This window comes from Nicotiana sylvestris, chromosome 7 (assembly GCF_000393655.2).
Source record: "Nicotiana sylvestris chromosome 7, ASM39365v2, whole genome shotgun sequence".
NCBI classification, from domain to species: Eukaryota; Viridiplantae; Streptophyta; class Magnoliopsida; order Solanales; family Solanaceae; genus Nicotiana; species Nicotiana sylvestris.
This window is the reverse complement of record NC_091063.1, coordinates 51,201,823-51,228,831: the sequence shown is the minus strand read 5'-3', so window position 1 is coordinate 51,228,831 and position 27,009 is coordinate 51,201,823. Positions and strand designations below refer to the sequence as shown.

Below are 27,009 nucleotides of genomic sequence, written 5' to 3'. Positions count from 1 at the left end.
TTTCCAAAAGCAACTACCCAACATAGAAAAATGCTTACTAATCCTAGTGACCATGCTCCTGCTCAGTAGTGGGTAAGTATAGACTAAAATTGTACATATATTTTGTCAACTATACTTGATATTTTTTTTTGAAATTTGTCCTCCCACTCTGGCTATCTTCTGCTCTGAAATCCCACATTCTCTCCATTAAAAGGAAAAGCCTGTCATAGAGTCCCCACCAGGTTGAAATCACAGCCTAACTTCCATTTCCCTACTTTCTTTTCCTCAATATAAAAATATGCACTATAAAACACTATGGCAAACATTGTGAATTTGTCAAAAGAGCATTTCACTTGGGCTTCTTTTTAGAGTTGAGGATAACACTGCTTAGAAAGGAAATATTTGTTTTTCTACAATGTCTTTACTCTTTAGACAAAGTGTTGTTTAGTTTATGATAAAGTTCAATTGACCATTGCAGTTGAAGAGAAAGCAATGTACCTGAGCCTACTGGTTATAACAAGCCTCTTTTTCTTCTCAGTTCCTTCCTCTCTTCATCAACACAAAGTTTTGTAGCATTAGAAACATAGGAGTATGAGTAGAAACACCATACTGCCCATGCAGAAGCTGATAGTTCACGCGGCGATTCTCATTTTTGCTCTTCTACCATCAGTCAGTTCAACTCAAAAGCACACAAAAAGGATTATTCATGAATCCAGTCATCACAAAGTCCTTGAGGTTATTCACATTTACATCTCCTATTCTCTATCATTCAATTTTATCTTTTCCTATGAAAAGGTATTATGAAAAAGTAAACTTGATCGAACCATCTCAGTAGACAATTTCTAGCTATTGTTCTGTAATTTCCCATATATTTGTAGGGCAGCAACTAATTATCTATCTCAAATTTCAGTTAAGCCCAAAGCTGTCATTTCAAATTATCCTGCATGGATTTCTGCTATGGGTTTCTATGGGTTTCTTGATGCCTATCGCGATTCTTGTAATGAGAATGTCAAATAGACAGAAATGTGGAAGAAGGCTAAAGCTTATTTTCTATACTCATGCTTCTTTACAGGTAAAATCCCTTTAACTTTTGTTTCACTGAGAACATAGAAAAGGCCATAAACTTCATTCAGTCAATGAAGGGTATACTGTTCTTTTCTTTGGCATAAGCATCAGTATCTCAACAGTTACTGAGTTATTATTACAAATTTGAACCTTGTTTATAGGATAAAAGTACCCCACTTTTCACCTGTAATGATACTGAAAGAGAGTCACAGCTATGATTACAGATTTGCTAATAATTAAACTAGCCCATAGTTTGTCATTAAGTAATTGTAAGTTAACCTCCATTCATCCTCAAGTTGGTAGCAGGGATGAATGCTTGATGGGAAAGGAAAGACAGGATTAATAAACTCTCTTATTTGAGTACTACAAATAGCTCTATCAGTTTATTATTTAGAAATGAGCACAATTCAAGTTAATTATGATGTTAGTTATAACCGTTTGTTTTGACATATGATACTTGACAGCTGACTACTTCTATAGTTCTATTTAGAAAGTCCACATACATTTACATAATTATGTAGTGCATAAAATTCACATCAATATTTCTTCTTATTTGGCAGATATTATCTGTTATCCTCGTAATAACAGCAACAACTTTGTCAGTAATAAACTTTGAGAACTTTTTCGACAATACTCACCAACGGATTGGCTTAGCTCTATATGTTGCCATATGGCTGCCAATAGTCGCTGGGATTTTTCGGCCTGACAAGTAAAGCATACCATGATTTCACCATGAAATTTTCTCTTCATTCAATTGAATAAAAGCTTTATGTGGGAAAGAATATGGGTGTAGTTAATTAGTACTGTTTCTTGTTCTTCCTTTGCAGGGGAAGCAAAAGAAGGGGTGCATGGTTTTGTTTCCACTGGCTCATTGGAATCACAGTTACTTTACTGGGAATTGTCAACATATATACAGGATTACAGGCCTATCACATGAAAACAATGAAAAGCATCAGTGTTTGGAACTGGCTTTTCAGTGCTGAGGTCGCTGTTATCGCGTTCATCTATCTACTCCAAGAAAAATGGCACTATATCAAGCAATCAGGAGTGACCGTAGGCAATGATTCAGTACGACCAACGGATCAAGAAACATCTCCAACTAACGAGAAAAATGAATTGTCATCCATGCCATCACCAGAGCCATGTTAAGACTTCAGACAAACAAATAATTTGCCTTTTACTAACATTAAATTCTTTTGTTTTTTTACTAACATTAAATTCTTTCCAATTTTGTTACAATTTCACAAACAAATATGAGAGTTTTGTGTAGTACAATCAGTGTAGAGCATCGTATACAGCAATTAATATGAGGAATCTTGTGTCCGCCTTTTACATTTGTAGTATAAATTTTGTATCTATATCCGCCTTTTTACATTTCAATAAGTTAAGCATATCCAACTCCATCACAACATATGTAGCTAGTTCTAACCAACTCTAGGTCTTGCGGTGAGACCTACAACGAAAGACACTCAAGCGAGAGAAGAGTGCCCATTCGATCACCTTTTACTAGCAATAATCTGTTAATGTACAACTCCAAATGACCATTCATCTCGAGAATTAGCAGGACTTTCACAAATTTATATAGTTTCACTATATTAGCAACAGAAACAGTGGATCTTTATACAAAGTATTTATACAAGTCATGGAAATAGCTGCACATAACCTGTCGCAATTGCAATTCCTAAAATGACAAGGGGTGGAAGGATGACGAATGCTCCAATTGTAGCAAAGAATACTGAGTCATTCCTCTGAGAAACTTCATTCAAGTAGGCTTGTCTTTTGATGTTTCTCTTTTGTGAAACAGTTAAGAACTTGGCGCTGACCTTCTTAAGATTCTTACCCAAGGGAATGCTGAAGTCATCATCTCGATCTCCAACCAACTTAGCGAGCTGAGCACGAATTGTAGGTTTACTAGAGCTACTATCACTTTCATAACCTGGCCAAGGATCAAGTCAACGATGGTCAAGAATAACTAAAGCGTAACTCAGCTCTCGATAAGGAAAGGCGAAAGTAAGCAAAGATGGGCAGGTTTACTTGAAATCTTGCTATAACTTTTTGACTAAATGGAAGGGATAATGAATGGTCATAGAAGATGATACAGAGAACTGAATCCCCTCTAGAGCAGAATGCTTAACGGATTCTACATGAAGCTGTCTCACACAGTATAACTTGCATAAAGAAGACTACAGATTGTGCAACTAGAGCCCTATGTGTATGGAGGATGTAGAATTCCCAAATTATTAACTGCTACATAGTATATATATCTGGGAAGTCTGGAGTATGTTCGTTAACACATTAGGAGTACAGTCAGAAATACCAAGGTCCGTCAAGGATAGGTACAAAAGCACCTCCATATGGCCCGGAAGATGCTTCGATGATCATAGTCTAGATGCTTTTGCTTAATAGATGGATGCATGATGTTAAATTCCTGGCCTAAAGTTGACTTTCGTAAATGATGCAAATTCTGATTTTTGTACTTTCTTAGAGCAGTTTGATGAAATTCTCACAATACTAATCAAGAAAAAGACAGAACCAAAGGGGAGAACATATACCATTAACTGCTGAGCTGCTGGAAGTAAGCTGATCCAAGAGATCTAGCTGCGTTCGAGCAGAAGATAATGACCCTAAATCAAAACAAAATCAGCAAAAGTTCAACAACAAACAGAACAAATGCAGCTCATGCTGTCATATATCAAATGGAAACATGAAATTGAACACCCTATGATTAACTTAAAAATTAATATTAATCAGGCAGAGGTTTAATGCTGATTCTTCTTTTAATTCTCCACTAGGGTAACAATCAACAATCAATCAGAGAGGTCAGTTTATCTCCATCTTCTAGATTGTGACAAAAACTTTCAGAACTCAGATGCCTTAAAGACTAGCAGTGCTTTACAATATGATTTTTAAATCAAATAATACATGAAGAAATGAAAAAAAAAAGAATAAATAGTGAAGTCTAAGCACACCAGAGTAAGTGGGAAGCTCCTCCTCAGTGACATTTCCATCTCTCTCTTCAGAAAGAGCAGCTCTTCTCAAGGAAGAAGATAGCAAAGTTTGAGACTGATACAGCTTCAGGGGATCATTTTTATGGGTAGGAATGAGAAAGCAGAGATGTTTTGGTTGCAGAGGCTGAACAGAGCTGAAATTCAAAGCCATGGTTGTGTAAGGCCATTAGGTATGACTTATGAGGCTGCAAAATTTTGCTTGTAAAACTACTTTACTATGGACATCTCAATTTTAAAAACAGGTGGCTGAAAATAGCTGCACCACAAAATTTAAATTTTTCCTGTCCCACTAATATTCTGATTTTGAAATTTATTTCACAAAAAAAATGAGACTGCTAGTATTTAGCTACTAGTACTAGTACTAGTATTTAGCTACTAGTACTAGTACTAGTATTCTTTAAATATTTATGTTTTTAAAAAATTATGTAGTAACTGTTTTTTTCCTCGTTCTGAACATGTAAATTCTGTTTTTAAAGTAATATACATTAATTATTAAAATTAGATGTGTTAGGCCATTATACTCCAAAATCCTCATTCTTTGGAAGAAATTATACTTTTAGTTATTGCTAAGTTTTTACTTTTGGTCCTTGTGATATCTATATTTGAGTACGTTTAACCTTTAATTAATTGACTCCACCAATTTTCTCAATAACAACCAAAATAGACGGCTAATAACCCTAAACCCTAAATCCAATTTTCTCAACAATAGCCAAAACAGTGCCAATATGTCATCTAATCTATACTATATTAAAAGCATGAAAGCCTTAACGAAATATCGTACGTCTTTTTATCCTCTAATATTTAAAAAATATGTATGCAAATTATAAAGATTTTAAAAGATTCTTAATTTTGTTATATTTTAGGGCATGAATTCAATTATCTAGGGCAGGAATTCAACTTCACTACAATTATGAGATGCAGAGGCGTATCCAGGATTTTAATATCATGGGTGCACTATTACTTTAAAGATAAATATTTGGTTTTATTATATAAAATTTTATGATGACAGCAAGTTGACGTGCAAACTATACTAATACTATATTCGCAAAAAATATCATTTACTTTACAATTGTCCTGGACGAGTTTTTATTGAAAATGATCAATAATAACATTATTACTTACAGTTTTAAATATTTCATGCTCTATATAGCAAACTAAACAATTATTCAAAAAAGTTTTTAAAAGCATCGCTTAATATTGAGCAGGGGTTTTCTTGCTTTGAATCTACTGAAAGCCTCAGAGCCTAGAGAGATGAGTCATGAGTACTTTGTTTTTAGGTATTTCAAAGTTTTTGTACTCAAAAGAATGAATAACAGAGAAAATAAAAAAGACATAGGCAAAAGTGAATTTTTTGTAAAAAAGTAATAAAAAAATGTATTTATTTGTTAATTGAAAAGAAAGAAAAGGCATAGGGATATATGTTGTTAATTGAAAAGGTTGTGAAAAATTGGTAATTTATTTATTGTAATTAATTATAAAAGAAATTAATTAAAAAATATTGTATGGGGATCGAACCCCTACTTGGGGACAAAAAGGAGATAAAAGGGATACTTAGTCACCAATGCACCAAGCCAATCACTTGAGTGTGAGTGGCCACAAATATATTTCAGCAAATAATTGAAAATATTAGTATTTTATACATAGCCTAGGGAGGGGAGCATGGGTGCATGTACCCCACCCCACTCCACGTAAGTCTCTGATTACGAAAGGTATAAATGATAAGGACTTTGAATTAGAATGACTTTGGTGAAACAGTATTCTTGTTGAAATTGATTAAACGTTTTTATTTCCACATTACACACTCTATTTTCAATAAAATAAAGGTATTTAATTTGTTATGTTGCTCAAACACCATTGCCGCACAGAAGAAGGTTCAGAAGTTATCCTTTAATTATTTGTCTGCTTACATCATCGTTAGATTTTTGTCGTAGATCTTGAAATACTCATTTTTTAGCAATTTAGATTATTTTTTTGTCTTTTAATTTTTTTAAATTATTCATGGCTATTAGACTGTCACATGAAAGCTTACTTCATCTTTATTATTATATTTTTTGGTTTACATAGAAAGCTTTACGCGACTTTACTATTATTTTCAATGACCATATTTACCCAAAAGTTTACTACTAAAATTTCAATTTTCTTCTTACTTGTGAATATTAATTCAGAATTCACGCATTAGCAGCGAAACATACTAACAGCCAAGTTGCCGGTGATCTTTCTCAACGTTAAGACATGATCAAAACCCTCTATTGACTTAGAAGGTATTCAATGAACTTAATCTTCCTCTTGGATGCTTATTCTTCCCTAAGTTTCCTTTGTCGTCATTTATCACTATTTCCTTGTTATTTGCACTGTTATATTTTAACCTTGTGAAACATCTTGTTTGTTTGCTTTCGTGCATTATGTTTTCACATATGATTTTGAGAGGATCCTTTGCTGAGTTAGTTAATTATTAATACGAATATTATCATTTTCATGCATTTTCTATAGTATTTCTTTAACGTTCTTATTTTATAACAAAAATACATTCTCTAACCATCAAATTTATGTGATAGCAGAAAGTTTATCAGGGGACTAAAATCACTCTTTTCAAGTAATTCGGGGGTTAATGTGTGTGGTCGAATTTTACAAGGAGTAAAGTAAGAATTTAGCAATATCTGCAAATGCAAAATTGTTGCTCCTTTTCTTTAATGTATAGAATATCATGTGGAGTACTAGTATTAGACAATTGTTGCTTCTCAGACAATCCAAAGGTCCATAACACGAAATGGTAAACACCATCAAACTTACTATATGAAAAGACTTACATGAAAATTGGCGAGCATGGGAAATTCGGAAATTGAAGGGAAAAATATTAATCTTATATTAGTAGGATATAGTACATGATGTTTAATCCGTAATATGTTTTTGTTAATGATTTAGACGGATAAATTATAGAGTATAAAAATAAAATTTGGACCCACTGAAATTTATTAAATTGAAAAATGCAACAGAAAGTATATTAAATTAAAAAAATAAAACTTTTAAGACCTCTCCCTGAGTTAGCTCTAATTTATAAAAGTCCCCTCATGAATTGACTTAAAAAATGTAAATCTGCCTTGTGATGACCCAAGTATATAAAGGTAAAAAGTGATAATCATCTAGTCCCCAAACTCCATGGGACCCAGCAGGCGCTAGGCTATACATTAATTAATTGCAACTTCTGCATCAACTCCAATTACTCACTCAAGGAAAGGAAGAGAGTGGAAATGGACAGGCAGAAAAAAAAGTTAGAGAGATGTAAGATCTTCTCTTTCTAAATAATTCTACTATCACGCTACTCCTTACTCTTCGTTAATGTTCTCAAAAACATCACTGATGAATCATAACTCACTTAAATTTCCTTTGCAACCTTCCCAAGGGAAAAATGCAGATTGATGACCCTTCCCATCCCCTAGGCCAACAGTTAACGTTTTTGCAGACACTGATCTCAAACAACTCATCACTGTCCTTTACTGATAGTGATAGCCAACTTCCTTAACAACCATATGTGGATTTCTCTGATGAAAATACTGCTACAGAGGTTGAAGAAGATTTATTTATTCCTTTATCTATTAATGATAAATCACGACTATATACGCCTTGAAAATTATCAGTGATTGTTGAAGTGTTTGGAAAAAAACTTGGTCATCAACTACTAAAACAAAAACTTATTTCCCTATGATTGTTGAAGTGTTTGGAAAAAAACTTGGTCATCAACTACTAAAACAAAAACTTATTTCCCTATGGCAACCTACTGAACAAATGTCTTTAATTGACCTTGGGTCTGAATTCTTCCTTATCAAATTCCAGAAAGAAGAAAATCTGCACAAAGCACTTCATGGGGGTCTTTGATTTGTTCTAAACCATTTTCTCTTTGTACGACAGTGGAAACCTAAATTTATTGTCTCTAACACTCAACTAACGTACTCTGCTATATGGGTACGTCTTCCTGAACTCCTTACTGAGTTTTATGATATGGAAATTATATAACGAGTCGGAGCAAAATTGGGTAAATTGCTAAAGGTTGGTACTTGCACAACAACTACTTCTAGGGGCAGGTATACACGAATTTGCATTGAGGTACTGCTAGAAAAACCTCTCAAAACACATTTTCATATTGGCAATCACAAACAAAACATCCATTATGAAGGACTTAATCTACTTTGTACTGCATGTGGAAGGTTTGGCCATGCATTAATATACTGTTCTTTCCAAAAGCAAACAACCAGCTCCTCTTTCATCACTAACACCTCACTTTCTCCTTCTACATCAACCCCTACTATCAAACCTCAATCTACATCAACCCCTACTATCAAACCTCAATCAACAGAGTGGCAAACAATTACTTTTTCAAAGAGGAATAATAACCGTCTACAAAAACATGGAAGCTCAACCATGAGGAATCCAAGGGAGGCGGAACCTAGCACAATGCCGGTGGTAGGAGGTAAGTTTTCTATACCTAATGGGCTAAACAAGGCCCAAACTAACTGTTACTCCAACGACATAATTACCCAGCTCAATTAAAGTTCTAACCAATTTCAATATATTTCGGATGACATGGAAACTACTTTAGTTAAAAATGAAATTTCTAATACTAGTCCACCATTAACTTCCAACAAGTCCAATACGACTCTTTCACCTATCAGTACTCATGATGCCACTACAAACTTTTGCAATTCTGAGGCTTATTCTGATGGGCCTAATGGGCTAAATTATCATGCTAATTCTGTCATAAAAAATAATTCTTACCATAGCCCTGTTACTATATCCACACAAGATACCCTTCTGTCAAAAAACAACACACACACACACACACATTAATTGCCCACCAGCTGACATGTCAGGTAAATGCGCATGATATTAACCCAGCCACCATGCCTGACCAATCGAACACGACTACATCTTCTAATAGCCAACAAATAGAATCCAATTTACCTCTACAATAATTCTTTAACCAAACTAATTTGCATGCTACAGTAGTCTATGAAACTATTGTTTCTCCAACTTCAATAACCTCTAATGATTATACTTCATGTAAAGACCGTTATCTCTACACCACCCTCCATCCACTTCAAAACACATTACTGTGCCGCTAGATAATATCACTACTAGAAGTTATCTCTTTCTCGAGAATTCCTTCAATATTATCTTCTAACACAGAGTCACCTAAGCTTTCATCTTCACCTAAAAATCATGCAGCGCCCGAACTTCGCAAACACACACTACAACAGCTACTTCAGAGAACAAATCCACCACAACAATCAATTTTTTCATCTACCTCATCTGATCATACAAGGCCCGCAAGTTCCACACCCATCTACACCACTAATTTACACTTCTCAACCTCACATGGCAGACCAACCATTACAATCTTGGTTGGAGATGGGGCTCCAAGGCTATGCTCTGATCTTCACCTTGGAGCTCAACAATCAGGAAGTAATCCTCCTAGTCCAAAATCCAACGCACCTGGCCGAAATTGTAACGGAGGGAATGAGATTTGGGATGGAGGCATATGCTCAAACACAGTGGTACACAACTCAGACTCCACTACTACTGGACCATCAAGCGTCAACTTCGAAGCAACCACAGTGGACGTATCCCATGCACCCACCGACCCCATATGTCAACCCACATATGCACCTGCTTCCGTTGTATCCTCCACTACACTAGGGACAGATATATGCCCCTTGGTTTCAACCAATCGACTCATTAAAGACTCTATCACCATACTCCACCCCACTCAGTCCAAATGATCTATTGACTCCACAAATGAGTCCCTCTACATCACCACCACAATATCCAAACATACTAGACATGCAAACAAATCAGGAGCTGATGGCATCCTAGCAGATATGAAGGAAACTTGCATAGAATACTTGTGGCTAAAGGGCATTCATTTTTACAACCTCAAAGAGCAGTACGAAAAAAAGTTCATACTGAAATACCCCTAGAGTTAGTCACATGCAATCTCAATTTTCGGTTGATGACAAATCAAGAGGATGGGAAATATGTCATGGTCATAATTCCAACGCTTTGACCGAGTCGTGTAGTAGAGGATCAGGGAATGATAGCCATGGAGGCTGTCAATAACCAGATTCAATTCCAACTAAAAGGGTTACATTTTAACCCCTAACTGTATGAATTTTATCATTTGGAATTATCGGGGTTCCCATAATGCTGAGTTTAGGCGCCACTTTAGATCTTTATTGGACAATCATAGGCCATCTTTGGCTATACTTTTGGAGACACACATACTGGATCACACAGTTCTTCGCGATGATTTCCAGTTCACTCACATGTCGCAGGTTCCTGCCAATGGGCTCATAGATGGATTGGTAGTGTTATGGCATGACACACTTATTAATGTGGAAGAACTGAGGATGTCAGAACAGGAAATCCATTATCTTGTTCAAGTATGCCCATCCACTCCTAAATGGTTATTATCTGCAATTTATGCTACTAATTCTTATGGTGCTAGAAATACACTATGTGATAGTTTACGATATTTTAATGAAAATTATGTAATTGATCTTTGGCTAATAGGAGGGGACTTTAATAAAATACTTAGTGCGCGAGAATAGTTTGGGGCTCTACCAATAAGTAACAGTAGAGTGGATAATTTCAACAATTTTATAAATTCTTGTAATTTGATAGATTAGGGTTTAGGGGTAGCAGGTACAAGCGGACTAACAAACGTCGTCATGGTTACACGATTTTAGAATGCCTAGACCGTATTTTAGCAAACTATGATTGGATTAATATATATCCTGAGGCAACGGTTCAACATTTACCACGCACTTACTCGGACCGTTGTCTGCTATTATTAACACTGGAATCTAGACGATCCTATTATAATAAAATCTACCACTTTGAGACAGTATGGACAATACACCCTCAATTCCAACAACTAGTACATGAGGTTTGGGGTAATAGCGCAGACCTCATTAGCACAAAAAATGTTCTAAGAGGCTGCTTTATACTAGAATAAGTACACTTTTAGAAACATATTCACGTGTAAACGTTAGTTACTAGCTAGACTCATGGGCATTCAATCTTCTATTCACTATCCTACAAGTAATTTCCTTCAAAATCTACAATTAACACTTGATTATAGTAACATTCTGTGCTTAGAAGAGGATTTTTGGAAACTTAAATCTCGTATATCTTGGCTAAATGACGGTGATGCAAATACTAAATTTTTCCATATGACTACACTACAGAGAAAAAGAAAAAATAGGATTACTGCTTTACAAGATGCAGTAGGGAACTGAACTTTTAACACTGATGATATACATAGGCAAATATTTGATTACTATCAATATTTGTTTGCCACAGATCATATACTTTCTACATCTAATGTTCAGGTTGCTCCTTCAAACGTAATGGAATATACTAATTATCAAAACCTACATGATGTTCCTACTGAAGTTGAAATTACTCAAGCTCTGAAAGGATTCAATCCTTACAAGGTACCTGGTCCTGATGGTTTACATTTTTTCTCCTACCTAAAATATTGGAATAAATTAAGCCCTAAAGTTATCCATTTTTGCAAACAAATTTTCACTGATAAGGTCATTCCCTCGATCTCAATCGTACTTATATATTCCTTATCCCAAAAGTCAAGCATGCACACACTATTCAACAATATAGGCCTATAAGTCTGTGTAATACTATTTATAAATTAATTACTAAAATAATTATTAACAGGCTTAAGCCACTTCTCTCTAAGGTTATAGGACCCACACAATCTATTATAGGACCCACGCAATCTAACTTCCAATAAGTAAAGAGAGCTTCTGACAATGCTATAATAGTTCAGAAAATTATTAGTCATTTTTGCAAACTGAAAGGCAAAACAAGCTATATACTTCTTAAATTAGACCTTGAAAAGGTCTTTGATCGGTTGGAGTGGTCTTTCATAAGGAAAATCCTATAATATTTTAATATTCCAACCCCTCTTACAGAGTTAATAATGTCTTGTATTACTACTACAACTACGTCAATACTTATTAACGGAACACGTACATCATATTTCAATCCTTCACGAGGAATTCGACAAGGGGATCCTTTATCTCCATGCATCTTCATCATGTGTATGGAAATGCTCTCTCGCATGATTAATTAGTCTGTAGATTACCTACAGTGGCAACCAATTCGAATCTCCAAACATGGTCCGGATCTTTCCTATTTTTTCTTTGTTGATGGTATCATACTGCTTTATAAAATCAATACACAAAGCTATCATGCGATTATTGATGTTCTTAACCACTTCAACTACATTTTAGGTCAAAAAATAAATTTTGATAAATCTAAAATATTTTTCTCAAATAACTACTCCCCTTCTAATAAAAGTTTTGTGTTACAATCCTTTGCAATAAAGGAGGGTCAGTCATTTGGAAAATATCTGGGCTTCCCAATTTTTAATGGTCGACCGCAAAATAGTGACTTCCAAATTCTACTTGATAATTTTAAAAACAAGCTAGCGGGTTGAAAAACTATGTTTTTAACTATGGCAGAAAAAACCACTCTTATAAAATCCACACTCAATTTTCTTCCTAATCATATCATGCAGTATTTTCATATCCCGACCAATATCATTAATAAATTGAATCGTTACCAGAGAAATTTTCTGTGGGGTACCACTGACATAAGAAAGAAATTGCATCTTCTTAAATGGGAGCAAATTACAACACCTACAATAAAAGGCGGTTTGAGTATCCAAAACCTAAGAACTAAAAATTACGCATCGTTAGCTAGCCTAGCCTGGAGAACTTTTTAGAATCCTCGATCTCTTTGGGGAATGACCCTCCTAAATAAATACCTTCATCTAAAACATGGCTATAATTCTTCTTCAACCTGGCGTAATATTATAAAGGACTGGAATCACTGTCAACGAGGTATCTACTAGAGAGTAGGAACAAGGACCCATATTAAAACTATGGACTGATCCATGGCTTAAGACGAGTACAACTCTGAAATCCATGTTTATAGGTCCAATACCTAAGTCAAATGATACCTATATTGTCTCTACTATTCTCAAAAATCATGTATGGGACTGGACAAATTTTGGTTTTGATATTCCTACTGAAATAGAATCGATAATAAACAAACAATACATCTCCATCTACGCACAACAACATAATCAACTTATATGGGGCCTAACAACTAGTGGCAAGTTCACTATACAAACTATGTACTAAGAACCGATCGACAATGACAAATATTCAGCAAACTTTTGTAATGACTTTAAATGGGTATGGAACCTGCCCGTCCAACCAAAGGTTAGAAGTTTTCTATGGTTGGTTCTTCATAATAGATTATCTACTCTTCATTACCTAAACTACACCGAAATTTCTATAAATCCTAACTGCATCCTCTGCCATGCTAATCAAGAAACAATAAATCATATTCTGCTTCATTGCTCTTATGCTAAACAATACTGGAACAACATAGGATTACGCAACTTCCTCACAAAAATTTCACTCAATGCTGCCCCTATCCATTGGTTGAATAAGCTCACAAACTACAAAGGAATTAATTTTACTTATAAAGTAATTTCAAAAACTTTCCTAGCTACAAGTCTTTGGCATCTTTGAACAACTCGCAATAAAAACCTATATGAGCATAAACAACAAAAGCCAAATCCTTACAATATTTTAAATTAGGTTATAGAACATGCGCTCAAAACACATGCATGCCAATAGGGTGTTGTTGCATCTTAGATGTATTCCACCAAGGATAAATTGTTACAAACTTAATACGGATGGGGAAACTTCTTCAGCAACGGACACAGATGTAATTGGAGGAGTCATTAGAAATCACATGGGTGATTGGGTTGTGGGATTTATTTGCCCAATTCCTCATGTGCACTATATAACTGCTGAATTGCAAGCACTCATCAAAGGCTAAAGTATAGCCATACAACTGCGACTGCTATCGCTGGAAGTGGAAATAAATGCAAAGGAGGCAACCACACTATTGGGCAGTGAAACCTCAAAATATTTTAACTTAATTTTTCATTGAAGGTACCTCCTCAGGATACTCCATGATGCAGTAGTCATGTATGCGTATAGGGAGCAGAATGGGGTAGCAGACCATCTTGCAAAGCTAGGAAGTAGAATGCCACTTGCTGCTGTGTTGCAAATTTCTGTTAAACCACCATCGTCGGTATCAACTCAACTGCTAGCAAACCAGCGGGGATTGACATCTCAGCGCATGGTTCCTATCACAGCTGTGCAACAACTGGATGACCAAGCCAGCAACATATGTTTTGTTACTAATAATGTATCTAATGTGACTGTTGAACATTATTTTGGGAACTTAAGTAGCACAAATGTAGTCTCTACTAGTTTAGAGGATCGTTAGTAGGAAAATCCTAGGGGCGATACCTCACGTAGATATGACAGAAATGATAGTATAGTTAATATTAGCATATGTAATATGATGCACGAGTATCAAAATCATGTACACATGTTTTAATATATATTAGTTATCTTTGGTACCAAAAACAAAACTCCAAGTACTTGATAAAAAGTGATTTTTACCTAGCTATACTATATTAGAAACTTATTTACTTGTTTTCTTTATGTTTTGTAGTTTTTAATAAGTATCTAGGTTTTTCTTACAAATTTTATACATTGCTCCTTAAGAGGCTCTCACCCCATTATTAGTGCCTACAATTAAGGGATTCCTTCCTTTTTTCCCATCTCCTATTCTCCCTCTTTTTTACATCAAAGTCCCTTAATCTACGCCCAAAATCTCCATCTTCTCTCTTCCCACAATTACCGATAACTTTATATTATTAAAAAAATATTCAGAAATTGTATGATAACTGTATCGTAATTGTATTTGAATTGTATTAGATACATCAATGCCAAAAACATAATTGTATCATACTTGTATCACAATTGTATTTAACTTGTATATGGTATACTAATACCCAAAATAATACATGATACAATACTAATAAATTAATATACAATTATCATACTTGTGATATATATTGTGAAATTTGTCACAAACTCACAATTGCTCGTAACAATATACAATAAATATAAAATTATGATACATTTGTAATACGTTTCCTGCAATAATTATGATACATATATAATTATAATACAACCCCGATACATTTCTGAAAAATTGTGATGCAATTATGATCTTTATCTTCTTCAAGTTTCAATCATAACTCTATACTACAAATTTAATATAAATATATTAGTATTGTATCGAGTATTATTTTGGGTATTAATGTATCATATACAAGTTACATACAATAAAGATTTTAGAAAGAAAGAAAACAAGATTCAAAACTTACACACAACTTGATTCTAGAGTAATATTTCGAATTTCGTCTGCACTGTATCAATAAGAAATAAAGATTTGGGTGATTGGTAAGAAAGAGAGAAATTGGGTTTGAAAACCTTTAGAAAAGAAAAAGAATTGGATTGGGGGAGGGGGGGTATAAAAATAAAAGAGAGATTTTGGAGATCATTAAGAAAGAAAGAAAGAAAGAAAAAAAAAAGAAATATAATCTTAAATGTAGGGGGAGTTATTGAAAATGGGAGTGGGTGTAACTGACATGCTAAAATTAAGGGATCTTGAATTTCTTTCTTTTTAATGGTTTTGTATATAACTTGTAAATATAGATATACAAAATAATTAATAAGGAACATAAATAGAGGTGGTAAATAGATTTCTATTATAGTATAGCTAGGTAAAAATCCCTGACAAAAACCCTCGACACTAGAGATTGATAGTCCTCTTCTTTCACAACTCCTACTCTAGCAACCAAGATGCAAATTTGTTTCAGGACTTGTACATGGACAAGAGAGACAAATAAGGCCTCATTTATTTGCATTTAATGGAGGTCTGAATCTTAATCATTCAAATTTCAGACATTAAGTGCATTTGTTTTGAAAGTCTGAATCTTAATTATTCAGATTTTAATCATTAAGTGTTTTTTTACTTCACAACTACTTAATGTGTCTGGATAGATATGTATGATTAAAATCTATATTCTTAATTTCATTAAGATGCTATCATCTTTATTCATTATTAACTGCCACCACCACCTACCATTATCAACTAACATCATGCCACAATCACCATGCACAACCACCACCTCCACCACACGATCATCATCCTCAATCATAGCCGCCACCATTATCGACTATCACCACCCACCATCTCCACCACTCCCAAAAGAATTATATTTTTTATTGATAGAATATTAAATTAATTATTATTTCATTTGAATTTTATGTTTATTAATTTTTAAATAAAGATAAATTTTATACATTCAGATGTTAAAAATCAAATTGTCTTAATCATTTAGTATTCAGATCTTGATACACATCTTAATATTCAGATGTATATTCAAATTCAAAAGTATTAATCTTTTAAAAAAGCAAATGAGAACTCAGTTTCATAGAGGATATCTATCGAACATATAACCTGTAAGCTATGAAGTTCTAACATGATAGGAGAAATGCACAAAATACCAAAAAAAAAAAATCAAGCAAAGAAAGAAGACAAACCACTGTCTTATAGCATGTTTGGCTAAGCTTTCTTTTTTTGGGCCAAAAGTATTTTTGGCATAAAATTGAAGTGTGTGACCAAGCTTTTGGAAGAAAAAAAATGTTTTTGAGGAAAACTTGAAGCATTTTTTGAGAAGTAAAAAAAAAGTAGCTTCTCTCCAAATGTACTTTTCTGAGAAGCACTTTTCTGAAAAATATAATTAGAAGCAGTTTTCAAAAGCTTGGTCAAACACTAATTACTGATTAAAAGTGTTTTTCAAATTAATTAGCCAACCATAAACTGCTTCTCACCAAAAGCACTTTTTAAAAAGTACTTTTGAGAAAAACACTTCTCAAAATAAGTTATTTTAGAAACTTGACCAAACAACCTACTAGTCTTTGAATCAGCAAGTCTGGAACTAATTGTGTCAACAGAAAAGGATGGAGCAATGTGCTAAAGAAAATTATTTTAATATCTCAAAAATGGGTATTTTAATATTTTTAATATCTCAATGTTTTTTAACATTAAATGGATATTGATATCAGTTATATTTTTTGTAATCGTAAAATTGACCAAGTTGTATATGTCCAAATTTGGTAACAACGGTAACAGATAGGTAAGAGAAAGGACGGGGTCGACCACGATACGACAACTGAATGTCATCCTCATAAAGGCCGACACCAGAAGCGGGCAGCTGAGATAGGATAACAATGGTAACTTAGGTTCAAAAGTGGACATAAAGAATATTCCTTTGGATATTCTTTATGCTGTACTTTTTAGGGTTTTGGGGAATGTTCCTTATAAATAGGAAGAGATAGGGAACAAAAAGGGGATCTACCTTTTCAAAACGGAAATATATTGTAAAAGTTGAAAGAAGAATATACGAAAGAGTTGTCTTATTATATATTCAAGCACACGTTGTTCAATCTTGATCCATAAATCTCAAGATCCCACATATATTATGACCTCTCGCTTTTCCACGTCGCCATCAGAGAAAAGGAACATCTCAATCATATAATCATTGGGTGATAGTTCCTTTCCTATTATAATCTTTGTCATTTCTTACATTTATTATACATTTATGCTATTACACGTATTGTAAATCACAACATATTAAGTTCACCGTTTAATGCTCCTGAGCTCTACTCGTTGTACACGAGCTTTAATTTATTCAGTCTAGAATTCATTAAGTTCAATTAAGATTCACCCTTTTAACTTATCATTAATTGGTTTAGCATCTATTTGCTCAAATAATTTGGCACCGTTGTCGGGGAGGTTTTAGTTGAAACTATAGTTCTTTTTAGATAAACAAAACCATCTTTTCTTCGTTTGCACAAACTAATGATGGAAAGAAAAGGAGATACAAGACTAAAAGTGATAGCAGGAATCACTACCAACATTTGAACACCATCAACGAAGATGGCAGCGAAGACAACGAGAATGTGACACCATACGCTACGCCCAGGCGAAGTGCTTCACCTCCCCCTTACGAAAGCGTGACAGCTTCACGCGAAAGGGGAGCCTCCACGTCTACAGCTAAAGAAGCACCACCAGCAGTGAAAAAATTACTAGAAGAGTGGCTGACAAGCACTCTAAACAATATACTCGATAGACCTGCTCAAAGGGAGAATAGAAACAACGGAAGCAGATATCATAACAACTACCGGCGAGCAGCCCATTCCTCAAACAGGTAACACTTACCCCACTGTTGATGCAGGTAATGATATGCTCGTAGCCATTCTAAAGAAAATGGAAGAAATAGAAAATGAAAAAGGCGCTCCGCGACCAGATGAGGGAGCATAAAAAAAGGGTCGATAAGATACCGGGCGCCTCAAAATTACTACCAAAATGAGACGTTGGTCGATTCATCGAACAACCGTACAAAGAAGAAGTGGCTCCACACGCCAATCCCAAAACCTTTACAATGCCATCATACCTGAAGATATATGATGGTACAACAGACCCAGAAGATCTCATCGTCCACTATGTCACAGCGGTGAAAGGCAACGATCTTTCGAAGGAGCAAGTACCATCAATATTACTGAAAAAGTTCGGCGAAACCTTAACAGGGGGAGCCTTAACCTGGTATTCACAACTGCCAGCGTGGTCCATAGCAACGTTTGAGGAAATGGCTGACAAGTTTGTCACCGCCCATGTAGGGCTAAAAAGGCGGAAGCCAGGGTGAATGATATATTCACCGTTAGGCAATCACGGCGAGGGGCTCAGGGACTTCCACGCCCGGTTTAATAGGGTGAGAATGAGCCTACCAAATATATCAAAAGGTATGTCGGTAGAGGCCTTACAGAACGAGTTGAGCAGGAATAGGTCGAGAGCAACCAGAAAATTATTAAGCAGGCTCATGAAATACCCTCCCACCACTTGGGAAGAAATCCACAACTCCTATTGTGCCGAGGTGAGAGCCGACGAGGACGACCTTAACGGTTTGACCCAATGACTGACGTTAGTCCAAGCAGAATCAAGGAAAGATCATCATAACGACGGTTGAAGGGATCAGTCAGGCCCTCGTCTCAACTGAGAAAGACATCAGCCCTACGTTAGAGCAACCGTCCCACCATCTCCTGGGCATACGGAAGGGCCGCCCAGGCCGTACACATGACTTAACAAAACAAAAGAGGTATGCCTCCACTCTTATCCGCTCACAATTTTTGTGTTTCCCCTTCAGAAATAGTGTATGCACTAGAGAAGCTTGGCACAAAGGTGAAATGGCCACAAAAGATGAAGTCCGATCCAAGTACTCGGAAGTCGAATGTCCTCTATGAATTTCACCAGGAACAGTGTCACAAAACCGAGGACTGCATAGCTCTACAGCAAGAGGTAGTAAAAATGCTGAACCAAGGGCACCTGGGGAAAATGATGAGCGAACGTGGACGAGCAAACTTTGCCCGCAGACGTGAACAACACCAGGGACCTCCAAACCACCCTCCCCCACTCGTACCATCCAAATGATCATCGGGGAGGCGATGAACCAATGATCAACCATGTGAAATTCACCACTACACATAAACTGAAATGGTCGATCACCTACGAATGGTACGGTGACCTCGGAGACAGTATCATCTTCGATAAGTCGGATACCGATGGTTTGACTTTCCCTTATTTTGATGCTCTTATTATTACTTTACATATTTTGGATACTGATGTAAGAATAATAATGGTAGACGACGGAAGCGGCACATGTATTATCCACCCTCGAGACCTTGAACAAATGAGACTCGAAGACAAGATAGTACCGCATTGCATAACACTAATAGGTTTTAACAATGTAGTTGAGCGAACCTCTTGGGAAATAAGGCTACCTGTTCTGGCGGGGGGCGTCACCCTAGAAACAACATTCCATATCATGAACCAAGATACAACTTACAACGCCATCATAGGGAGGCCATAGATACACGCCATGTGGGCCATCTCATCAAGCCTCTATCAAGTAATCAAGTTCCCTACTCCCTGGGGATTATTTAGTATCCGGAGCGAACAGCGCACCGCCCAAAAATGCTATCGTATCAACCAGGATTACATGTACTGATGACTTCCAAATCCACTACTAAAAAGTAAATGGACAGTCGCATGAAATATAATTTACCCAACTATGAGTCATGGTCGAATCACACAGAGAACAATATGTAGGCGATTAGGAATGTAAGAGAATTATCACTTGTTATGCAATGCCAAGCACTTAGAGTTGGTTTTTGAAAATATTTCTATCTAAATGCGGAAATGTAAACTAACCTAGAAAGCAAGTAAAATGATCAATGGCTATAAGTATAAATGTATCGGGAATTACACTCAAGTAACGATCCAATGTATTTCATGATTTTACAAATATGAGCGAGTTTATGTTAATTAGCCACGAATAATAATTCTTAATTAGCTTCTTCCATAGACTAACAAGACTTCTTAATTGAATTATTCCTAACCGAATTAAGAGATTAAGTACACCCGGAATGGCTACAAGTAGTTCAATCCCATCCCTAGGTAGAATCTACAAAATGACGGTTAAAACCTCATGTTCTTGTTAATTAATCTTTCCCAACCCCAATTATCTTTTCCAAAATTAATTCGGAGTTAATGGGCGAGTCCTAAGGTTAGTTAATCCCTTTGTAAACATTTATGAACAAGAATATTTAAAGAAACAATAACTCACTTCATAAAAAGATAAAAATCATTCAATACAGAAGCACAATAAGGTATGTAATCCACACTTTAACTATGAATATTTCCATAAACAAGATTCAAGTGTTAGAAATAAATACTACACACTTAAATATTCAATACAAAGTAAGGAAATGAAGAAATAAACATAAATGGGTAAGAAATCCTTAACCACAAGCTTGAAATCTTCAAAACCCAAGTGTGTGTCAAACCCTAGCTTCCAAAACTTGTTCTCTGTAGTCTCTTGGAAATGAAAATAAGCCAAAGATCTTTCAAAGATTCTGCTAGGTCGAGTATTTGTGGGTTTGGAAATGAGAACATATGAAATGCCTAATTTGCCCAGATCTGATGCCCGTTTACCGCACCTGCGGAAGAATCCTCGCAGGTGCGGCTCCGCAGATGCAGAGATCCCATCGCAGATGCGGAGATCCCATCGCAGAAGTGATTTGCCAGCTAAAACTCTGTTAGCGCAGATGCGGTTCACCAGACGCAGATGCGCCACCGCAGAAGAGGTAATCTAACCGCAGATGCGGTTCCTTGCAGTCCCAGACAACTTCGCAGATGCAGAACATTTCACCGTAGAAGCGGGGTCGCTTCTGCGACCATCCTTCTGCAGATGCGGAATCACTGGGGAGTTTGTTGCATGTTTTCACCCTTTTTTGCTCATCCAATTGAATTCAAATCACTTCATGGCATCATTTACCTAAAAATCTAACAATACACACCATAAACGACCTCATATTATAGTTAAAAGACATAAAAGCTAAAGAAAAGAGACTAGAATGAGTGGTAAAATCACCACTCATCAACATCCCAACTTAAAGCTTTTGCTTGTCCTCAAGCAAATCTAAACCAACAATTCAATGAGGATTTACCATTTAAAGCACAAGTGGTATTGCTATTATTTACAAATCACATTCTCCAATTAAGCACCATACTTAAGGATTTGGTTGGTACTAATAATTAGGCTCAAGTATGTGTATCTTTCCCGAATGTGCAAGGAAGTTTTAAAATAATCAAGTGACAAGAATAAGCCTCAAGAAGTGACTCAAAAGCACTAGGCCGCTACATATGCTCAACTTACTCAATTTCACCAATCCTTCCTAATTCATGTGCCCTCACAAGAAAGAAAGTCCCAAATCACTATATTTACAATACAATATAAGGGACAAAATTACAAAGACACTCGCTCTCACAAAGAATTTCAAGTGTTACAACATCCCATACCATAAGCTCGCCCTTATTTTAATTCATCGCCTAATCAAGAACATTCGGTTAGAGATCCCATAAGGACTTTTTAAGCTTGTAATGTAGGTTTAGGAAGGGGTCGGATAAGCATTTGGATACAAGTGACTTCACCCTCCTTGAACACTACTCACATCTGTCTTTCTTTTTGCACTTTGTTTTTTTTTTCAAACCACTTAGCCTCATTGGCATCTAGTTACCAACATAGAACCACCTTACATACCTCTATAATTTTCTTCAAGGCTCCATATTTATATACATACATATATTTCTCTTCTTTTTTTATAGACAAATATTTCTTTTGGAGCTTGAATAATTTAACGTGAACACTTTGAGGTATATGTTCCTACACTCAATGTACAACCTTACCAATTTTCACTTTTACACCGCACCCCCAACTTAGGCTTTTAGCCTCATTCTCAATATTCAAGGAGGGACGAGTTCAAAAAGGGAATTATTTTACAAAAGGGTTTGTTGTAATGAGGTGGCCAAAAAAGGTTAAAGGCTCGAATAGGGTACTAGTGATATTATTTATACAATGGTAGGCTCGAAAGGCTAAAGAAGTTTTGCAACTAACACAACGAATACCTAAGATCATACCTCCAACCAAATATACCATAATTAGCGTAGAAAGACCAACCGGGCAAGTTCTAGATGATAGAAGTAAACACAGATTTATTTGTACAAATACTAACACACATGGCACATGAATTAATCATGATGGATCAATTTCATTTTCTAATAAGAGCATCTAGAGCAATATTATTCAAACTAGTGGGCAAAGAGTCACTAAAAGAGCCAAAACTTTATCACCAAAATTATTCTTCACCATGCAACTTACTTGTTTTAGTTCACAACCACAATTCGGAGGGTTATTCTTAATTCACATTTCACATACAAGAGACTAATTTTATTAGTACCAACTACTCCAAAAGTCTCCTCCTAGTAAAACAAGACTAATTCCCTTAATAAAGTTGTCACGCCATCTATCATAGGGAAAGGTCCCCTGGTTCACTTTAAAAACATTCCTTGGGAAAGAACCGTAGCATGAAGAAAACCCAAGGAAATAATTAAAAAAAAAACTCAAAGAACAAACCATCTATCATAGGGAAAAGTCACCCGGTTCACTTCAAAAAGTTCCTTGGGAAAGAACCGTGACATGAAGAAAACCCAAGGAAATAATAAAAAAACTCAAAGAACAAAACTACTAAAAAAGATGCTAAAATAAAAGCGACTAATACAAATAACAATAAGCTACTTAAAAAAATTACGAAAGAAAGCTAAAAATAGACTAATCACAACAAGCTCAACAAGAGCACCTGCTACACAAAATAGCCCGGCAAGGGCATACAATATCCATAACAACACAATAAGCCCGGCAAGGGCACATCATATCCATAGCAACAAAATAAGCCCGACAAGGGCACACAATATCATAATATGAATACATGATACTCTTACAACCACCCCCAACTAAAAACATTGCAGTGTCCTCACTGCACAATATCAAATATAAAGCACAAATAGTTTGAGGGTCTCCCTGAGGTCTTCATCAGACTAGCAGACTGTGGGAGGACGGCTGATCAATGCTGTGCTGAACTCGTGGCCTCATCATCATCAGTCTCATCATCGTCATCACCATCACCATCACCAGCAGCTTTTGACATGAAGGAATATTCCTCGCTATCATCTTTGTCCCCCACTGTTATCTTCTTGCCTGGCTGCCCCCATTTGAATATGGCCTTTATGCCTCTCCACATTCTTATCATCAACTTGCTCTTCTTCTTGTTCCTCTCCTTCTCCTTTTTGAAGTCTGACTAGAGATCTGCATGCGCCTTGGCCAAGTTGCCGTAGGCTGTCTCAAGTCTGGTCACTGATGCTGCCATCTTCTCATGAGACTCTTTCTAACTCTTCTACGCATCTAAGCAACTCTTCATTTCTTCCCTGGAGAAGTACGAGGGCCCAGGCTGGGAGGATGAAGTCCCACTCGGAAGCTATGACACTAACTCCTGGATGGATGCCAGCTTGGAGTTTAGCACCCCAAATGGTCCCTCAGGTGCAGCTGCCTGTGAAGATGACTCTGAACCAGCAGTTGTGGTGCTGACCTTCCTTTTCTTGCTTTTGACTACACTACCCTCTCCTGTCACTCTTAGTGGATGAAAAGGTTTATCAGCTGGTAGCCATCGATCGGTGCTACGCACCTCAACCTCTGCTCTTGTGCATAGCTGTGTGATCAATGAAGGGAACATCATCCTTGCGTCCTTGTCCCTCGAATACTCCCTCATCCCCCGCAGGATATAGTAACTGTCATTCACAGGAATGCCATCTAGGAGGCATGCAATGATTAATGCCCTGGTGTAGGAGACATCTGAGACGTTTCCACAAGGAGACACCCTATTGCATAGGATGTACATCCACATTTTTGCTTCAGCTGTGAAGTCAATTGACCTCGAATCTTTTCTCCTGTTTCCCCATTTGGTTCTTATGCTTGGAGGGTAGAGTTTGGAGACCAGCCATTCCCCATTGTCGCACTGATCTTTCTCTTGCACCGGCTCAATTGGATAGTTGTGAATCCCAAGGATGTCATTGATCTATTCTATCCCAAACCTTACCAATTTTCCTCTAATGATGAGTTATGGCTTGGCAAAGTCTGTGCGCTTAAGGTTAGCGTAGAATTCGCGAACCCACTCCTCATTATCTTTGCATGGAGTGGGAATGAAGCATGACCATATGGAGGTATGGAGACAGGCATAGAAATTTGAGAGCGTCTCGACCAATTTTTCCTCGTTGATCCCCTTTTCAAGCACTATCTTTTTGTTGACGAGGTTGTCATAATATCTGCACTGACAGTCAGCCGACATGAAGCGTGAGTCATCAAATGGTTCCTCAATCTCCTCCTCAATTTCATGTTGTTGTGGGGAATTTTCGCTCAAGTTCGAGTCCATTTTAGCTCAAAGTACCTTCATAAAATCAAAACAAAGTTAGTCGGGCAATAGAATCATGTTAAGAAATTCAAAACACTGCAATTAGGCTAAAGAATCAAGTTGAACGGGCCCGGGAAGGCCCTGTTGCAAAGCCACTTGAATTGGCAGTTCTGCCCAGTTTTCGTATCTGCAGAACAGATACCGCAGGAGAGGTTATGCTTTTGCGGTATTTTCACCGCATCTGCGGTTTTGCTCAGATTGGCAAAAATTGCACCTGCAGAAAAATCATCGCAGGTGCGATACCGCATCTGTGGACCACTGATCGCATTTGCGGTGTTCGTCAAGTTGTTCAACTGCCGAGAATTTTTTTATTTCTTTGATTCTTAAACCCAATTTTGGCACCTAATTTATACTCAAGACTTCTAAATTAGTGCACTACATGAAACTCTGATTCTATTGAGACCAATTTTGTGATACTTAGCAAGAAATTTTCTTTGAAACACTTTGTCGAACACCTTGCAAGCGGTTTAAAATGGCCTCTTATTTACACAATTTGGGTACTCAAATTTCCCACAAATTTGTTTCATGATACACAGTACACACAAATGCACTCTTAACCAATTTTCCTCACCATATTTTCACATAAATCAGAGGAGAATGGGGAAATAGGGGACACAACCACTGTTAGGCCTAAGAAAAGAAGAAGGAGAAAGGAGAAGCCAAAGGGAGAGAGAAGTAGATGAGAACTAAAAGAAAATACTTGAGTCTCGTGTGAGTGCAGTAGAAATCAAGAGCAATGGATGTTTTGGAGATTGTTAGAACTGGGGGAACAAATGCAAAATATACCTGAAGGAATGAGACTTCATTTTTTTAAAACATGCTCGATTTCGCATTTGCGGTATTTTACCGCATCTGCGACACCGCTTATACGGCCAACTGGCCGCTTCTGCAAGATTAACCACTTTTGCGATTGGAATAACGGTTCTGTGTGACCGCATCGGCGATCAAGAATCCGCAGATGTGGTTACACCAGAAGATTGCTGCACAGATTTTCAGCTACTATTTTTGTGTACTCCAACGTCCCGAACTCCTTAATTCAACTCCAAAAAATTTAAAATTTGGCAGATTAGTTAAAAATAATATACTAAGCTATTCTAAAAAACAAAATTTCAAAAATGACATAAATTTTAAAAACGATAGGTTACCTCCCACCAAGTGCCGCATTTAACGTCGTGGCACGATACAAGTCAAGTTTACCACTTTTCTCACCACTTGGATGATATGAACTGGGCACCTAGCTTGAAATCAAGCTTGTGACCACGAGCGATGGGGGTGGTAAGTCGATGATCAAGCCAAGCCTTAAATTCTTCATTTTGCACTTCTTGGCTCTCATGTGAGGAATGTCATTTTGCTTTCTTGTTCCCTCAAATTGTAGGATGTATGGTATGAGTTTTTCCTCCTCACAGTCCTTCATTGATTCGTGTAGTTCAACTTCTATATCACCACACAATTCCAATGTTGAAAAATGCTTGGAATGTGACTTCAAACCTCCAACTTGCAATTTTTCTCGGATTTTGACATCCTCTTTTTCCCCGGATTAAAGTCAATCTCAACCACATTTTCAGTTACGTCGGTTGACTCTAATTCCATATTTTTATTGGCATCACTAACACTCATGGAGTCGGTTGGCGGATGTTCAATTCTTGACTCTTCAAAGTAGAGCTCACTTTCTTTCTAGAAATCGGACTCTTCTTGACTTCCTTCCACACTCTCAAGTTGGTGGGCGTAGTGAGCCTCAACCAATGTTTTCATTTGATCTTCCGAAGTGCGGATATGTTCATCATTGTAATCCAAGTCTTGTTTCAAGTCCTCAAGTGCAAAGTTGTGCTCTTTCTCATTTTCAATAATGGTCTCCAACATGAGCATCATCTTCTCATTTTGAGCATATGAGAGTTCTTCTTGGTTTTGATCAAGTGACAAGGGAGGATTTTCGGCTTCCACATCTAAGGGAAATTCTTGGCTATCATTAACTTCCGAGGATTTTTGGACCTCTAAAGCTTCAAGCATTTTCTCCATTT

At 36.5% G+C, this 27,009-nt stretch overlaps 2 protein-coding genes across 2 annotated transcripts; one reads left to right on the top strand and one right to left on the bottom strand.

Annotated features, from left to right (window-relative positions):
- Nucleotides 1–322: 322 nt before the first annotated feature.
- Nucleotides 323–2,521, top strand: LOC104237675 (cytochrome b561 domain-containing protein At4g18260-like). The gene is made up of 4 exons (XM_009791865.2): nt 323–714; nt 890–1,051; nt 1,605–1,753; nt 1,872–2,521. The coding sequence occupies exons 1-4, from the start codon at nt 571–573 to the stop codon at nt 2,191–2,193; spliced, it is 777 nt and encodes a 258-aa protein (XP_009790167.1). The 5' UTR covers nt 323–570; the 3' UTR covers nt 2,194–2,521.
- A 90-nt stretch (nt 2,522–2,611) lies between these two features.
- Nucleotides 2,612–4,256, bottom strand: LOC104237674 (uncharacterized). The gene is made up of 3 exons (XM_009791864.2): nt 4,014–4,256; nt 3,597–3,668; nt 2,612–2,980 (listed from the first exon to the last, which is right to left on the bottom strand). The coding sequence occupies exons 1-3, from the start codon at nt 4,201–4,203 to the stop codon at nt 2,685–2,687; spliced, it is 558 nt and encodes a 185-aa protein (XP_009790166.1). The 5' UTR covers nt 4,204–4,256; the 3' UTR covers nt 2,612–2,684.
- Nucleotides 4,257–27,009: the final 22,753 nt, after the last annotated feature.

What these genes read in the sequence shown, in the direction of transcription:
- LOC104237675 (XM_009791865.2), top strand. Translation starts at nt 571, where the DNA reads ATGAGTAGAAACACCATACTGCCCATGCAGAAGCTGATAGTTCACGCG. An exon ending in GTCATCACAAAGTCCTTGAG is followed by an intron (nt 715 to 889) that starts GTTATTCACATT and finishes CTCAAATTTCAG; the next exon opens with TTAAGCCCAAAGCTGTCATT. An exon ending in GGGATTTTTCGGCCTGACAA is followed by an intron (nt 1,754 to 1,871) that starts GTAAAGCATACC and finishes CTTCCTTTGCAG; the next exon opens with GGGAAGCAAAAGAAGGGGTG.
- LOC104237674 (XM_009791864.2), bottom strand. Translation starts at nt 4,203, where the DNA reads ATGGCTTTGAATTTCAGCTCTGTTCAGCCTCTGCAACCAAAACATCTC. An exon ending in GGAGCTTCCCACTTACTCTG is followed by an intron (nt 3,669 to 4,013) that starts GTGTGCTTAGAC and finishes GTTTTGATTTAG; the next exon opens with GGTCATTATCTTCTGCTCGA. An exon ending in CAGCAGCTCAGCAGTTAATG is followed by an intron (nt 2,981 to 3,596) that starts GTATATGTTCTC and finishes ATCCTTGGCCAG; the next exon opens with GTTATGAAAGTGATAGTAGC.